Source organism: Myxocyprinus asiaticus, chromosome 3 (genome assembly GCF_019703515.2).
Source record: "Myxocyprinus asiaticus isolate MX2 ecotype Aquarium Trade chromosome 3, UBuf_Myxa_2, whole genome shotgun sequence".
Taxonomy (NCBI): domain Eukaryota; kingdom Metazoa; phylum Chordata; class Actinopteri; order Cypriniformes; family Catostomidae; genus Myxocyprinus; species Myxocyprinus asiaticus.
This window is the reverse complement of record NC_059346.1, coordinates 20,561,047-20,577,438: the sequence shown is the minus strand read 5'-3', so window position 1 is coordinate 20,577,438 and position 16,392 is coordinate 20,561,047. Positions and strand designations below refer to the sequence as shown.

The following is a 16,392-nucleotide window of genomic DNA, read 5'->3' as shown; positions in this document are numbered from 1 at the left end:
TATGTCGAGCAGACTCGGGAAAAGCTCGTCTAGGAATTTCACCATATCTCTGCCCTCCTCATGCTCAGGAATTCCAACAATATGAACGTTATTCCTGTGGCTTCTATTCTCAAGATCTTCAAGGAGATGTTCCAACTCAACTTTGGTCGCAGGCGGATTAGTGGTTAATTCCCTCTCCGAAGACTCCAGACAATCGATTCATCTCTCAACATCAGTCACTCTTGTAACTCAGAGAATTTTATTTCCATCGCCGTAATTGATCGACGTATTACGGCGAGATCCTCCAAGTCAGCAAGAACCTTTGTCAGCATCACCGACATGTTGGACAACTGATGCTGGATCTCCTTTCCCGCCGCGCCATCCAAATAGAGTGCCCGGTCTGTAGGCCTGTCTTGACCTGAACACATAAGTGTCTTTTAATGTCTCCAGAGCCCGAGGATTTTGACTTCTTTGCCATGTTTTGCCTCAGAGCAAATGTGTAACTGGGTGTATCAAATTTCACCAGATTATAACATGAAAATAATTAAATTTAGCAAAGTGCGCAGAGCTCATCGCTCACACGTCTGCTTTTTGCATGGCGTCATGTGACCTCCCCCATGATTTACAGTGTTTACCTACTGAGAGCTTTCATTAGAAGAAAATGTAAAGCTTGTTCAAAAAGGTATGTGCTCCCCAGTATTTCTGTATTTTGTTTTTCTAGCAGGAACTGGATTTAGTTACATGGGTTTACAATCAGAATCTTATACAAGTAGATTCAGGGAAAAGTCTATAAACGTCTATTTGTTGTATAAGTTGCTCATTGATAATAATAAACAATGCAATTCATTCTGTATTTACATTCATGCAACTCTTGAATGTCAGTATGATGTATCCCCCAGTATAAGATATAAACATTAGTTCCACGTTGTGGGAGTTCCTATGCGTTTCCTTTTTGATTAATCAATAATACCTACCTTGGCGTGTTTTATTTAGCTTGACACTTATCTACTGAAATTAATACTAGTAGACATTTGGAACTTGTATTGTTTTATATACACAAATACCAAAAAAAAAACAAAAAAAACAAAAAGCATGTACTTTTCATGGTAGCTTCATTGATCACCGTTCACTTGCACCATTAGAATTGTTCAATTAATTCTCAATGGATTTTCTGTCATAGATTAAAAGAGAAAATATCTAAATATTACATTTTGCACCCTGTGGGACTCCTTTCAGGTGTGTAAAAAAGAAAGAGAATGATGAATCAGCAAGTTTAATAATTAAAAAAAAAAAAAAAAATTTCAGTGAAACATTATAACAAACAACATGCTATAATGGCTTTGCTCAGAGCTTGACAAAATACTCAATCCCTAAAACTACAACAAAAACAGACACAATTTTGACTTTTGAAAGGAACATTAAAGCGGTCACAGTCCTGTTCATATTTAAGATTATTGTACTACCCTTGACTTGACTAAATGTTTAAAAGATAAAAGGTAAAGAGGCATCACAGTCCAGCATTTAAAAAAAATAAAATACTTCAAAAAAGGTACAACAATATTTTGATCAAATTTAGTCTGGCTCAAAAGCAGAAATCTGTTTATATAAAACAGCCACACATTCTTTGACATTAAGTGATACAGATAATAATAATAATAATAATAATAATAATAATAATAATAATACGGAAATACAGATGAAGTCCCAAACAAAACCATCATGTTACAAATTATGCCTGAGTTTCTAGTGCTGGAGGTTTTTATTTTCTGTGGTCATAGTCGCTGACTCTTCTTTTGATGATGGAAAGTTTTCCTTTTAGCTGTTTACACCTTTTCTTTTTCATCTGATAGTCTGCAGACTGAGAAAGGTAACAGGTCAGCATTTAGACCTTATTGATCAAAATCAATATCTACATCTTTACTTTAAACAGAAGTTAACACTTTTATAAAGATCTATAAAAGACGCATATAGTGGGCACCCTCCTCAAAGAGCTTGGGACAAAATTCTTGGTTGTTCCTTACTCCTAATTGTTCTGAAATTGAGAAAGAAATTAAACCAAAAAAAAAAAAAAAAAAAAAAGCTTACCTTCTTCAAACTTTTTAAGTGTTTGTATACCTCCATGGCGTCCTATTTTAGGGAAACAAAAGCAAATAGTTAAATTTGTGTATTCTTGAGTAATATATATCAATGTAACATAGTATGTATAGTATACTTATGGTGCCTTTCCAAAGCTCAACATCGCTTTACAATCAATTTACAATCTATTAAAGGAGGAAGTCATCAACATATATATATATATATAATAATATATATATATATATATATATTTTTTTTTACAAGTAGAAAAGATAATGTGCAAGCTCAATGTAAGCAAATTCCAGAGTTCAGGTGCCATTAATGTGCAAGACCACAAAGAGATTTGAAAGTTAAGAGATGTTTTTGGACTTGAATATGGAATGAGACAAGTTTCTAGCAGCCAAATTTTGAACACTGAAGAGCTGAGATAAAGCCGAGTCAGGACACTAAGAAGGTCATTTCCAACCCTGTTTTCACTTATTTCACTTGCACACACATACAAATACACACCATGAACTGTGGGCTGCCTTCCTGCAAGATGTCAAGCTCTTTATCCACATTTGCCAAGCCCTGATTAATATCATCCAGCTCAGTTTGTAGACGCTTGTACTCCATGTAGTCTCTGTCAAAGTCTTTCTTGTACTCAAGCCGCTCATGCTCATCAATGATGGGAGGATACTCACTGAAAGCATGACAATATAGAAGAGTTACAACTGCTTTATTTTCCATTTAATGAGTATTTTAAAAGGTGTCTCTAAACATAAATCACTTCATCCTTCTACTTCCCCTCCCTGCTCTATCAGGTTACAATGTGCTCCAATATTACAACTGTAACTAAAACAAGGGTTTTCCTCACTTGTCATAATCGGTGTCCAGCTCATCTCCAGAATCTCCAGTGTCATAGTCCCTTAGTTTGCTCTTCATTCCACTGAATGAGCTCGTGAAGTCAGAACCGCTGTGGGGAAAAAAGCAAGTTTTTGTTATTTGTAATTGTTCATAACATTAATAGATCTCTATGTTGATACATTTGGTCTGATAAGCTAACATTTGTGATTGTAGATGGATTTTTATTCTGACACCAGTGTGAGAGTAATTTTCTAATGACAAAAGTTTGTTATTTCACATAATAGGTTTATCTGTGAAACTGGTTATGCGTGTTCATATGACAAAACAATATCCACCACAAGTTCTTTTCATATGGGATCAAGATTTCCTGGATTCCTTTGCTCTTTGGCAAGTCTAGTAATAACCAAAAGTCCTTTTGCTCAAAGTCTAATGATACCCGATTAATCTGCCTGGACGATATATTGATCTAAGCTGGCACAGTTATAGTCATTTCACGAGTTGCCAGTTCCACAATTTACCAATAGCCTTATCAAAGGATGGTCTACCTTGGAAGGTACAGTGGTTTCTGGACTTCTTTGCTTTGAACCATTGGCTGTGGAACACCAATTTGATCATTGTGGTCATTCACAAAAACCTCTGGATCTCCAGACACATTATTAACCTGTTGAAAAACAAGGAAATAATGGGTTCTTACTGTAGACAAAAGTGCCATCCCTATAAAAGAAAAATATTCATCCCCACCCTTCAACTATTTCATATTTCATTGTCATAGTTTGGAACCACAATGTATCGTTATATGAAGATTTTTGCAATTCATCATCAAAAAAGTGCTGTAAAGTAATTATAATCTCTTTAATATGTACAAAAGAACAAAACAGTCTCTTTCAGCAAATGTGTATCAGCATTGCAAAACTGGAATATTTGCCAATTCTTACAAATTGCTCAAGATGGATCAAGTTGGATTGGGACTGTTTGTGAATAGAAATTTCATACAACAAATGCTCAACTGTACTGAAATATGGACTTTGAGCCTCTCCTGGACATTTAAGAAACAGCTCACCCAAAAATTTAAATTCTCATCATTTACTCACCCTCATGCCATCCCAGATGTGTATGACTTTCTTCTGCAGAACACAAACAAAGGTTTAGAAGAATATCTCGGCTCTGTAGCTCCATACAATGGAAAGTGAATGGGGTCCAGAACTTTGAAGCTCCAAAAAGTACATAAATGCAGCAAAAGTAATCCATAAGACTCCAGTGGTTAAATCCATATCTTCCGATCCAATCGGTTTTGGGGGAGAACAGACTAAAATATAACTAATTTTTTACTGTACATCTTGCCATTGCAGTCTCTAGGCACGATCATAATTTCAAACTCAATTACACTTCCTAGTGCTTGACACATGCGCAGAGCGCTAGATGGTGCTAGGAAGTGTAATTGAGCTTGAAATTTTGAAAGGAGACCGCAATTGTCAAGCTTTACTGTGAAAACTGAGTTTCATTTTGGTCCGTCTCGCCCAAAACCAACTGGATCACTTCAAAAGAAATGGATTAAACCACTGGAGTCTTATGAGTTACTTTTATGCTGTCTTTGTGCTTTTTGGAGCTTAAAAGTTTTGGACCCAATTCACTTTGCATTGTATGGATATACAGAGCCAATATATTTTTCAAAAAAAATGTCATTTGTGTTCTACAGAAGAAAGTCATACATATTTAGGATGGCATGAGGGTAAGTAAATAATGAAAATTTTCATTTTTGGGTGAACTACTCCTATAAACATTTTAGTTAAGCCACTCCACACCACCAAAACTTTTGGTGTTTGGTTTCAGACATTGATCTTGCAGATTGGAACACATTTCAATAGTTTATTTTTTCCCCCTTTCTTTTTTGTATCAATCTAATTTACTAGAAGAGTTTTCCAATTCCTGTATCAATGAAGCATCCCCAAAACATGATGCTGCAACCTCCATGCATTACTGTAGAATTATGATGTGTGCTTTTTTTTTTTTTTTTTTTAACATAAGATCACAAATCACATGATTTAAAAAATTTTCTGTTTGCAGTAATCATTAGTATCATAAGGTGTGATGGAATTTTTTTCCTCTTCTTTTTTTTTTTGCTTCAATGCAAGCCAGTATGAAAACTGCATCACAGCAGATTTGATAGCTTACAGTTTAAAGTGGTCTGTAACCCCTTTAAATGCTGCTGTAGGCCTCCCTTTTTGCTACAAGCTATTCCGTTCCAATAACCCTAAACCAGCCAACCTTCTTTTTGTATGGTAAATAGTCTGGACAAACATTAAGGCCAGGCAGAACCAGTTCCACTACTTCCTCAGATCACAACATACAGAACGAAACTACCACTGCATACATGGTGATGTGTCAAAACAAAGGCAATTGAGTGACATAACAGTAGAACATGTTTTCATGGTCAGACTATTGCCACCTTTAACAGATACATCAAACTCATGGACATTAATGTCACTGTTAAGTGTTCCATGTACAGTGTATCATCATGACAATTTGGATCATTGTAAAAGCTTTCCTTTGAGAGAAAATGCATGGAAGGACACACCCAGAAACTAGACAGGAAACTTCTCTGAAAGTTCCCTTCTCAGAAATCTTAATAGCAATGCGCTGATCAATAATAGTCTTTACTAAAAAGGCAGCATTGTGCCAAAATATGCAGTATATATCAAGACGCATTTTAAGTAAATCTAGTAGCAGTAAAACCTATGTATTACAAACAGAATTTAATTTAATGAATGCATGCATTATACTGAATTAATGATTAAAACCAAGAAAAAAAAAAAAAGAAAAAAACTGGAATAACAGAATATGAAATGTATCTTTCTGTGGAGGAAATTTGCTAATATACTTGCCCATTCCCCAATGCCATGAGATGTGAGCCCATCAGTGATTGTCTTCACATCATACCACAGAACACGATCCCTGCCATATCTCCTGATCTGGCCTCTGGTCTTCACGGCAAACACCAGAAGGATGATCAGCCCAACCACCACCAGGAACCCAAGAACAACGGCAATGGCCTTGTAAAGGAGAGAAAATTAACACTTTAAAAAGCACCGTAGCGGCATGAAGTTGACATGATACATCCATGTTGAGGACAATATAACAGATTTGCTTTAACATTTGCATTGTCAAAGATGGTGGCATCTAGCAACTCTACATAATAACATCTGTCCAACAGAAAAGTATTAAACGGTTTTGGATTAAAATCCAAACCCTGATTCAGGAGTGATTACGCAGTCGGAACAGAACAAACACTACCATGAGTACATGCTCACCTCTTCAGGCTCCACTACACAGTAGTGGTATAAGTACTGATTGAGGAAGATGCCAGAGGCTTGATCTTGGTTCTGGTATTGTGCACACAGCTGCAAGATCTGATTATACATCATGGATCCAGAGGTCTGAGCAGTGGGGTTAATAGCGACCAAGTACACAATACTGGCAATGAGCATGAAGACAGCCAGTATGGCACAAATAATGATGGAGGCCAGATAGAATGCAGGAGACTGTGAAGCGTTCTGTCTTGACACCACCAAGATGAAGATGATGAGCACCACAATGAAGGTGATTGCAGCAATTGCGATGATGAAGCCCTTGCCCGATTTTGGATCCATGTATGTGCCACCGCCATAGCCACCACCTCCGCCGTAACTTCCTCCAGAACCATATCCACCGTACCCAGTACCACCATACATTCCACCACTAGCGCTGCCTTGGTAGCCTCCATAACCCATCCCAAGGCCACCGAAGCCCATGGCGCTTGCATCATAGTCCCATGCCAGTGTGGAGGCCACACAGGCAAACATAGCCACACACATAATGATTATGATGATGCACAAAATCTTCATGACACCTGGGGGTGAAGTCCAGCGATAAAAGTGAAGCATTTCATCAGGGTGGTAAGAAGCTGTGCGATGGGAAGTTCTGTGTCGACTGAAAGGACCAAGTGAGATAACATGGGTGATTAAAAGGAAAACTGAGTGTCAACAAGAATAAATAATACTTTTAAATGAAGTCTTAATGTCTTTTGTTTAATACACTGATGAAAAGCTGACAACAGTCAGTTTTCAGTGTCTCAATCACATAATTGACAAATTGTTTAAAGGCTTTACGTTTTCACACTAGTCTGTATTGATAATACTTTTTTCCAGAAGCAACTTACTGTCTGCCACTATATGGAGGAGGGTGACTCGATTTTTTCGGCATATTTTTGTCTTCAAGGTTCTTAGACAAACAACTTCACAGGGTTATTTGGGTGAGACCTAATGTAAGAATGAAAAAAATAAAATAAAAAAAAAAAATATGATGAAACACTGCCATATCAGAAAAAAACACTGTTAAGGAAATACAACCAAAAGCCCAGACCTAGATCTAATCAATCCAGATATAAAGACTGTGGCCTGTTACATTATAGGTATTAACCCTCAGAGATCCAGCGTAGTAGAATTGCAACACTAGTTTAATGCAATTAACAAATACCTATTTTGTTATTAAAAAGCTAATTAACTTGTTTAATGTATTAATAGCAATACAGTTCAGAGTGCCAGTTACTGTTATGTATAGCTTTAATAAATTAGATTACATTTTTAATAAAACAAAATAGGTATTATTTAATTTAACTAATGTTTCAATTCTTCCACGCTAGGTCTCTTAGAAATCTGTGACATTCAATATGCATTTTTTCCAACCAAAACTGTTGTTGTGATACAGTTTAAAGTGTCAGATGTGTTATGTATCACAACAACAGTTTTGGTTGGAATAAATGCATATTGAATGTCACAGATTTCTAAGAGACCTAGCGTGGAAGAATTGAAACATTAACTTAATTAAATTAAATAATACCTATTTTGTTTTATTAAAAATGTAATCTATTAATTTATTCTATTAATTGTTTAACTTGTTTAATTTATTAATGTATTTGTATTTAGAATGCATTTATTGCTTTCTAAAGTCACAAAACAAATTCACCCCAAAACGAAATATGATTAAAAAATGATCATTTTTTTAAATCATAAAATCAAATAAGTATATTTCGAAAAACACTTTCAAGGAGGAAAAAGAAAAATTACATCATCAATATCAATGTTTGGGGTCTCTAAGGGTTAATAGATTCGCATTTTTATTTTTTGGAACGTATAATGTTTATGTGAAAATAGACATCAACTTTCACGACAAAAAAAAATATCATTCCTCTCACAAATCTGTATCATCGGTAGGCCTACTGCAGGTACAACCAACCGGTTTGGTTAAGTGAAGTTTCCGAGAATCATACGTGAAAACTTTCAGAAGTAGGACACCTACGAACCGCGAAGTTTTGCATAAATAGTGACAAATTCTGAATTATAAAGCTCTGGAAACAAAATCACGTTTGTCAAACCAAGAACAGAAATACCAAATGAAAGACGCCCATTTAAATTCCATGAAAAACCTGTTAAATTGATTCCGTACATCCCTAACTGTATAAAATAAACTGTAAATAAATAAAAACAACAAACCTAAAGCAGACTACCATATTCAACTGGGATTTAACAAACTAACTAAAAAGAAATTTAAATACATCAATTCATTAATTGATCGTATTGAGGAGACTCACCTTTCGCCGTCTGAAAGTGGTCAACGCAGGTAAACAATCATTAAAAAAAAAAAAAAAAGCCTTGCCCTCTCCTTTAGGACAAGCCTCGGGAAACGCCCTCTGACTACCAGAGTTTCGTAGAGCTCACCAACCACACATCATTGAAACCACACACTCCCTCCTCCACCTGCACAGGTGAACGTGTGTGGAGACAGTTTAGCGCTTTTCATAAAACATCGTTTTTTGAAATATCTAGAAAACAGTGCCTTAGCGATAGTGGCAAGACAACAATTCTCCAACGGACCGTTCACACCGAACGCGTTATTGCGCTCAAAAGGTGTGAACGGCCCCTAAGCTGTTAAGGTAAATGGGGAACTTGGGGAAAACCTTTGCAAAAAAAAAAAAAAACAGACTCTTGCTGGGGGAGCCCTACCTCCTACGAGTTGCATAAGACTGGATTTCTGTCTGCCCAATCATCGATAATATGTAATATGGGAGGGATCCTTATTATCCAATCTAGTCATCATTTAATTAGAAATTAAGTAAAATGATGTTTTTCAACTGCTTCATTCTAATGCTGAATGTATGAGACTCCTACTGTCCAATATGTTGCTCAGAACAGTAATGCAATAGTGACACAAACCTATTAAGGATGTTTTCAATCATCAAATCATCTTCATTAAAACACAATCAAAGCTGCATTGTTATAGGTCAGTACACACCATATTTAGTATTGATGAGGCATATAAGGTTTGCACAAACAAGTATATGATGACCTTCAATTCCTGGAGTCCAGCTTGTAACTTGACACCTTGCTTCCAGAGTAAACCCCTCAAGCTAGTAAAAGCATGGTTTACTTTACTGCAGTAGCACTAAAACAGTAGTATTATAACTACAGATAACTCTTGTTCAGTGTTGTAGCAGTTTAAACAGAAGTAAATTAATTGAAATTTACCTGAGTATAATACTACTAGTTATTTTTTTTTTTTCTCCATAAAGAAGTGTCATAGAAAACAACAAACATTCAACAATACATTGTGTAGGTAGGACTATTTATTTTTCTTTACTTCCAATCAATGAAAAAGTAATCAATTAAATTTGGAGGCAGGACGATGCATAATACAAAATGTACATAAAACACACAAATGAAAATATACAAAAATAAACTAAGATACTAAATATATCAAACAATCCAGGACCTTTACAGAGATATCTCTCTTCTTAATTTTAACAAATACAACACTGAGGGCTATTTACATTGTATTCTCTACTTAGCTACTGGTTTTTCACCATTAGGGATGAAGCTCAAAGCTTCATTTGATTTCCTTCAAATGATCTACTTCTAAAATAAAAAGTATGATGAGCACATAAAAAATGTATACGATTAAAAACTACTTAACTTAAATGTTGCGCTACAGTAACATATGACTGATATTTGTAGCTGTTGTACCCGTTTAAGTGGAAGATGCCTTTTATTGCGATTTTCAGCTCAGTGAAATCAACTTGATTCAATGTGAAATTATTTCGATATCAACACTGTAAGATGTGTTGCAATTTTGAGCAGAAACACAAAAAGCAAGATTGCCTAAACATGTTCAACCCAAACAGTCTATTAAATGCTGAAGAAAAAATAATTAACAATTCTTTCTTTTCAGAGAATCACTCTTAAGTTCATGATGAAAAAAATATGGAGTTCTGTTTAGCTGTAACCATCATTCCAGTCCATGACTTTATCATACTCCTGAATTTTCTGCTTGATGTGAGCAAGTTTGTTCTTCAGATATTCACATCTCTCCCTTTTCTCCAGGAACGTCGGGTCCTACAACCAGAAACAGGTATATTAATCTTTGGCATGCTCTCCCACATACAGGAAGTATGCACACATGTCAATAGCTCCATTTATACAGATAACATCCCCTAACATTTCCAGTTTTTCAGTTTCAACTGTTCTTGGAACTCAGTGTGGACCGAGACACATACCATGGCATTCTTTTGTAACAACTTAAGAATGTAGAAAGGCAACTAATGATGAAGGGTTTTAAATCCGTTGAAGAAGCTTGTAGGATATGGGTCACAACTACCCTCCTTTGTGAAATCGAGGGCGGTAAAAAAATAAACCGATTTATTCTGTCACTTTCAGAAAGAAAAATAAAAGTTAAAGAACTTACAGTCTTTTTTCTCTGATACCCTTGAACAATGCTATTTATTCTGTCTTGCTCCTGTGGAAGGAAAGTCGAAGTTAATTTCTAAAAGCAAATCTGCCACAGTCACAATCATGTATGTTCTACCACTTTGGAATGAATATACACTCACTGAGCACTTTATTAAGAATACCTGTATACCTACTTATTCAATGCATAAAATCCTGCAGATACAGGTCATAAGTTTAAGTTAATGTTCACATCAAATATCAGAATGGGAAAAAAAATGTGATCTCAGTGATTTCAACCATGGCATGATTGTTGGCGCCAGATTGTTGGTTTGAGTATTTCTGTCACTGCTGATCTCCTGGGATTTTCATGCAAAACAGTACGAGTTCACTCAGAATAGTGCCAAAAACAGAAAAAAAAAAACATCCAGTGAGCGAAATTTCTGCAGACGGAAAAGCCTTGTTGATGAGAGAGGTCAATGGAGAATGGCCAGCCTGGTTCAAGCTGACAGAAAGGCTACGGTAACTCAGTTAACCCCTCTATACTATTGTAGTTAGCACAATAGCATCTCAGAATGCACAACATGTCGAACCTTGAGGCAGATGGGCTACAACAGCAGAAGACCATGTCGAGAACTTTATTAGGACCATAGTGTTCCTAATAAAGTACTCAGTCAGTGTATATTTTCAGAGAATGAAAATTTAAATACTAAATTATATACAACAGGTATAAAGAGAGAATGCATAAATGAAGCAGCTTTATAGTTCAATCAGGACACATAAAAATACGAGCAAATCAAAGATGCAATACATTGAGTGATCTTCAGCCAGTCAAGCAATCAGCTTTGTAGTATTATTACCATTTGACTGGAAGGCCGTTGGGGCAGACCCCTTATCAGATTTTCCATTTCCTCAAATTTCTGTGTTAAGATCTGAACCTCAGCATGCAACTCTTTATACTCTGCATACTGGTCATTAAACACTGCCTTGTACCGCTCCTTTTCCTCATCAGTACGGATTGTGGGATATTTGCTGTGAAGAGAAAGATAAGACAGAACAGGTAAGATCATTACAAACACTTAGAAAGGGGTTAGAAATAAAAAATAACACCCAGGCAGGCAATAATAACCAAAGTCTTCAATATGTGTGCTACTTTCAAACATCATAGAAGATGGAGCTTATATCTTTCATCAAATGGCCTGAACTGTATGAATAAAAGAACGTACGCCACATAGTCTGCAATGACCACAGGTTTGGGGATATGTCCAGCAGGGATATGACCCCTTAAAATCTCTGGTTCCATCATAACTGGAGGAACAGGCGTTGTGCCACTCGTAGAGTCTGGAAGGGCCATTACTGGTGCAGTTTGGATTGGCACAGAGACACTGGAGCCTACATCAATCTGTGACTGCAAATGCCAGGGTCAGTGAGATTCCAACAATGATTTTAAAACAACTTTTTTGAAGACAAAATTAACTGCTCACCATGTTGAGTGGAACTGACACTGTTTTCATCTAAATTTGAATAAGATTAGAAAAACAAGCAAATTTGACTTCATTAGCTTAGTTTACAATCTATAGTTTTTACTGCAATTACTGAAATGTAAGGGTGGTTATTTTTATCAACATGATCAACTCTATATGATTATTTCTATGTATTATTTTGTATTATTATCAGTTTCAAAGAACTAATGTTTTGAACTTTACATCTAGACCAAGTTTCTCCCTGCGCATCCTTGCAGCTTCATGTCTCCACAGCTTCAGACACACGCCAGCTCCCACAAGATACAACAGCATGTTGACAAAGAGGAAGATGATGGCAGCATTCTGTCCAGCCTCTGTTCGACAAAAGCCTGCATTGGGTCCAGCGTTGAAGTGCGGATAATAGCAGAGACCTCCACGAAGTGTGTCTCGAACATATACAATTGCTCCCGCAAAGTAGAGCACTCCTAATGCCAAGTTTATCACACACTCTGTGATTGGCCACCAGCTGGAGTCAAGTAGAATAGTACGATAATACATGGTAATTCCTAACACTACAAGAATGATGGTCACTATCCAAGTCACTCCCGCCACCACAAGGACAAAAGGAGTCAGGGGTCCGGAGTAAGAAATCCCAGATCCTCCATACATCCCACCCATTGATGATCCCCCATAAACTCCCCCAGACATTTGATGCATTGAGTAACCGAACATATTAAACCACTCATTATCCTTGTGCACGTATGCACAGACGCAAGCAAAAACAGCACCCCCCAAAAGCAATTCCACACAGCCCAGGATCCGCAGAAGTCCAGCCCAGGATTTCATGTATGCATAGCGTTGATTGTACTCCTCCACCTTCTCACTGTACGTCATGGCCGTCTGTACAGAGCGTCCAGAAACTGATTCCAAAGGCTCCCCTAATAACATCGCCTGCTCCTTCCTTGAAGTGTAGCTGCCTCCAGATCCTCCATAAGGATCTTGGTAGGAGCTGGGAGCTGTTGGTGACGGTGGGTGTGAGTTTGGAGGGGAGCATGGAACACCTTCAGTGGTGGTGTTCACATTTTCAGGTGGAGGTGGAGGAAAGGTCCATTTTTTGCTGCCTTTGTTGCTACTACCCCTGAAGAAGTTCTTCACAGAGTCAGGAATGAAGCGTCGGGTGGGTTTGATGTCCATGGCATCATCCACCTGGTTTTCAACATCACTGGAGTAGTAATCTGGGCCAATAGGAGGATCTTCGGGGAGTGGAGGAGGTGGGAAAGAGTCATAGCTGGTTGCTGGCACTTCACCACCAAGAGGGTATGGAGGCTCCTGACCCCATGGCAGTGAGCCAACCGGCACCTGATCATACAGAGGCATATCTCGAACCCGATCAAAGCGGGATGCTAACCCATTCCCAGCTGACATGGGGATTGTTCTGTCCAAGCAGCTGATAAGATCTGAGGGTCAAAAACAATTTCTTTACATATACTGTAACTCTTAATGTCACATATTACCATGATGACAATTGCACATCTTTTACTCAAATACAAGTTTACAATAGAGAGAGAGAAAAAAATGTATAGGTTTTATTATTATTTACAAACCATCACTACAAAACCCTGGAAAGAAGCTGTCCTACCTCGAAACAGTAGTTACATTGCCATACAGGCTTTGAAAATCTTTCTTACAAAGCTCCTGGAATGAAGATAAACAAGTGAATGTTACACACAGGCCAACAGCGCTCAAATGGCGGCAACAGAAGACCTAGCAAAACGACTCTTTACATACACTATAGAAACGCGGGCATTCTCGTGTCATTAAATGATTCGCGAGCATTTTCTGAACGCGGTTTGAAACCTGACTGCCAACAAAGGGAATGTGTGAAATGAAGCGTAACGAAAGCAGTTCCCTTAATCGAATATAAGTGTTTTCAGCGGTCTACGGTCATCTAAAATAAATAAACTAAGTTCTTTACAACGAGTGGGTAATATCTGGCTACACTTAAAATATGGCACTGTACGAAAAACAAAAACAACATTGTTCTCTTACCTGGTATCGAGGCCTTCACCTGTCTTCCAACACTGGTGCTGCTGCAGGTGAAGAGGGATCGACCACGTGACTTGCCCAGCCCCAATGTGTGATGTCACTCCACCCAAACCAGTTTGGCAAGAAAATATTAGATGATTCTACTTGTAAAGAAATTAATAGATTATTGGTTAATTTTTGTTGGAAAAATAAACACCACCATCTTAAAAAAAATTTATTTGCTGGGAAGAAATCTGAAGGAGGTTTTGAAATGCTGGACTATGTAGATATGAATAATACTTTCAAGATTAATTGGATCAAAAAGTGTGTGATTGATCCTGATTCAATATGGTTCTTTATTCCACATAATATTTTTAAGAAGGTGGGTGGTCTTGATTTTCTTTTAACTTGTAATTTTTTGCCATCTAAATTACCCATAAAATTGTCTCAGTTCCATGAGCAAGCTACTCTTGGCCTGGAAATTGTGCTTTGTGCATAATTTTTCTCCTCACGGAATGAAAATTTGGAATAACGAATTGATTACAGTTAAAGGCAAGAGTTTATTTTTTGAGAAATGGTTGGATCACGGGTTAATGTACTTGAGTGATTTATTTGATTCATCTTTAAGAATTTACTCTTATGATTCTTTTTTGTCAAAGTTCAACTTTCCTATAAAATTTAAAGAATTTTCTGTAGTAATCAAAGCTATTCCCTCTGGGTTGATTAATTTAATGTGCAGCCACCTGACTTATTATAAAGTTGAAAATAAAGATTGTAATTTCCTTATAAATGGTAAAAATTTATTTGATATAAAATGTACTAACAAAGATATAAGACAAGTCTTTAATGAAAAAAAGAGAGTTATTCCAAGAGGAAAATTTTATTGGAATTCCATCCTAAGGGATGTTAATTGGAGAAAAGCATGGCTGCTTCCTTACAAATTTTGTATTTCAAACAAGGTAAGAGAAATTCACCTGAAGATTTTACACAAAATATATCCAACTAATATCTTGCTCTCTAACTTTATGGATATTGGAAAAGAATGTTCTTTTTGTAACAGTGAGGAGTCTTTATGTCATCTGTTTGTTGAGTGCCAGAGTGTACAATCATTTTGGAAAGATTGTTTTTCTGCTTTTTCAGTTAAAATTAATCTAATGATAACACTGAATGTGAAAGAAATTATTTGTTGCTTTGAGAATGATGATAAAAATATTCACAATTTTGTAAATTTTATCATTCTACATGGCAAATTTTTCATTCATAAATGTAGATTGTCAAAATCTCCTCCTTTATACAAGGTTTTCTCTAACGAACTCACTTTTTAAATGAAGTCTCTTGAAGTTGTGAAAAATGTAAAAGCTACGTCTATTGTAAGATATTACGAATCTGTATTTGGCGTCTTGTGAATGTCTTCTTTTTTGTTTGTTTTTTTATTTATTTTATTTTTGTTCTTTAACCATCTTTGGAGCTTCTGTTTTTGATGCCTGTTTCTGTAATAATGTTGTTTACATGTTCTTTAATAAAAAAAGAAAAAAAAAAAAGAAAATATTAGATGAACCAAAAGACTAAAATGTGTCCTAAATTCCATTATTGATGAAACACAGTCAGGATTTCTGCCAAACAGACATATATAAAACAACATACGCTTAACATTAGATGTATTAGACTATTCATATTTACTCCAAAAAGAAAGTTTTATTTTATTTTTAGACTACTAAAAAGAGTTTGACAAATAGAACATGAGTTTTTGTTTCAAGCGCTACATAGAATTGGCTTTGGTGACTCCTTTTGTAATATGGTCAAAATGCTGTATATGACTTGTAGCTCCACTAAGTTAAGTAACGGTACCTGTCCCAGATTCTTCTTAAACCGTGGAGTTAGACAGGGATGTCCAGTCTCTCCCTATCTTTTTTTAATTGCGACACAGTTTCTTAGTTCACACATTGGCTGGCACGTATAAAGTAATCGATGGAATCTTAATAAAATTTTTATGGAAAAACAAATCCCATTATTTGAAAAAGTCAGTGATACTAAATTCTCACAAAAAGGGTGGCTTAAACTTCATTGATTTTAGCTCACTAAATAACACAATTAAAATAAACTGGCTTAATCGATTCCTTATAAAAATCCCACCTCTATTTGGAATCTTTTCCCTCAGCTTGCCTTCTCACAACTTGGTGGCGCAAAGTTTGTTCTAATATGTGATTATGATATTCAAAAACTCAATGCCAAGCTATCTAACTTTCACC

The 16,392-nt window shown here is 36.3% G+C and overlaps 2 protein-coding genes across 4 annotated transcripts; both read right to left on the bottom strand.

The window, feature by feature from the left end:
• Positions 1-1,074: 1,074 nt before the first annotated feature.
• Positions 1,075-8,580, bottom strand: LOC127428317 (occludin-like). The gene is made up of 9 exons (XM_051676625.1): positions 8,528-8,580; positions 7,097-7,196; positions 6,210-6,867; positions 5,784-5,951; positions 3,447-3,562; positions 2,912-3,010; positions 2,566-2,737; positions 2,065-2,106; positions 1,075-1,837 (listed from the first exon to the last, which is right to left on the bottom strand). The coding sequence occupies exons 2-9, from the start codon at positions 7,138-7,140 to the stop codon at positions 1,739-1,741; spliced, it is 1,398 nt and encodes a 465-aa protein (XP_051532585.1). The 5' UTR covers positions 7,141-7,196; positions 8,528-8,580; the 3' UTR covers positions 1,075-1,738.
• Positions 8,581-9,549: 969 nt separating this feature from the next.
• Positions 9,550-14,252, bottom strand: LOC127428305 (MARVEL domain-containing protein 2-like). 3 transcript variants are annotated; one of them, XM_051676594.1, is made up of 8 exons: positions 14,168-14,252; positions 13,758-13,813; positions 12,362-13,575; positions 12,140-12,169; positions 11,882-12,063; positions 11,516-11,687; positions 10,675-10,725; positions 9,550-10,325 (listed from the first exon to the last, which is right to left on the bottom strand). In XM_051676594.1, exons 3-8 carry the CDS (start codon positions 13,541-13,543, stop codon positions 10,206-10,208), a joined length of 1,737 nt encoding a protein of 578 aa, XP_051532554.1. In that variant the 5' UTR covers positions 13,544-13,575; positions 13,758-13,813; positions 14,168-14,252; the 3' UTR covers positions 9,550-10,205. The 3 variants fall into 3 exon arrangements, with proteins under 3 accessions (XP_051532554.1, XP_051532573.1, XP_051532563.1); XM_051676613.1 differs by lacking the exon at positions 12,140-12,169; XM_051676603.1 differs by lacking the exon at positions 13,758-13,813 and having other exon boundaries at positions 14,168-14,225.
• Positions 14,253-16,392: the final 2,140 nt, after the last annotated feature.

Coding starts and splice junctions, on each gene's coding strand:
- LOC127428317 (XM_051676625.1), bottom strand. CDS start 7,140: ATGCCGAAAAAATCGAGTCACCCTCCTCCATATAGTGGCAGACA. Junction 2,738..2,911: donor CTGGACACCGATTATGACAA/GTGAGGAAAACC, acceptor TCATGCTTTCAG/TGAGTATCCTCCCATCATTG. Junction 2,107..2,565: donor AAGGCAGCCCACAGTTCATG/GTGTGTATTTGT, acceptor TCCCTAAAATAG/GACGCCATGGAGGTATACAA.
- LOC127428305 (XM_051676594.1), bottom strand. CDS start 13,543: ATGTCAGCTGGGAATGGGTTAGCATCCCGCTTTGATCGGGTTCGAGAT. Junction 12,064..12,139: donor TGTCAGTTCCACTCAACATG/GTGAGCAGTTAA, acceptor TGGCATTTGCAG/TCACAGATTGATGTAGGCTC. Junction 11,688..11,881: donor GTCATTGCAGACTATGTGGC/GTACGTTCTTTT, acceptor TTCTCTTCACAG/CAAATATCCCACAATCCGTA.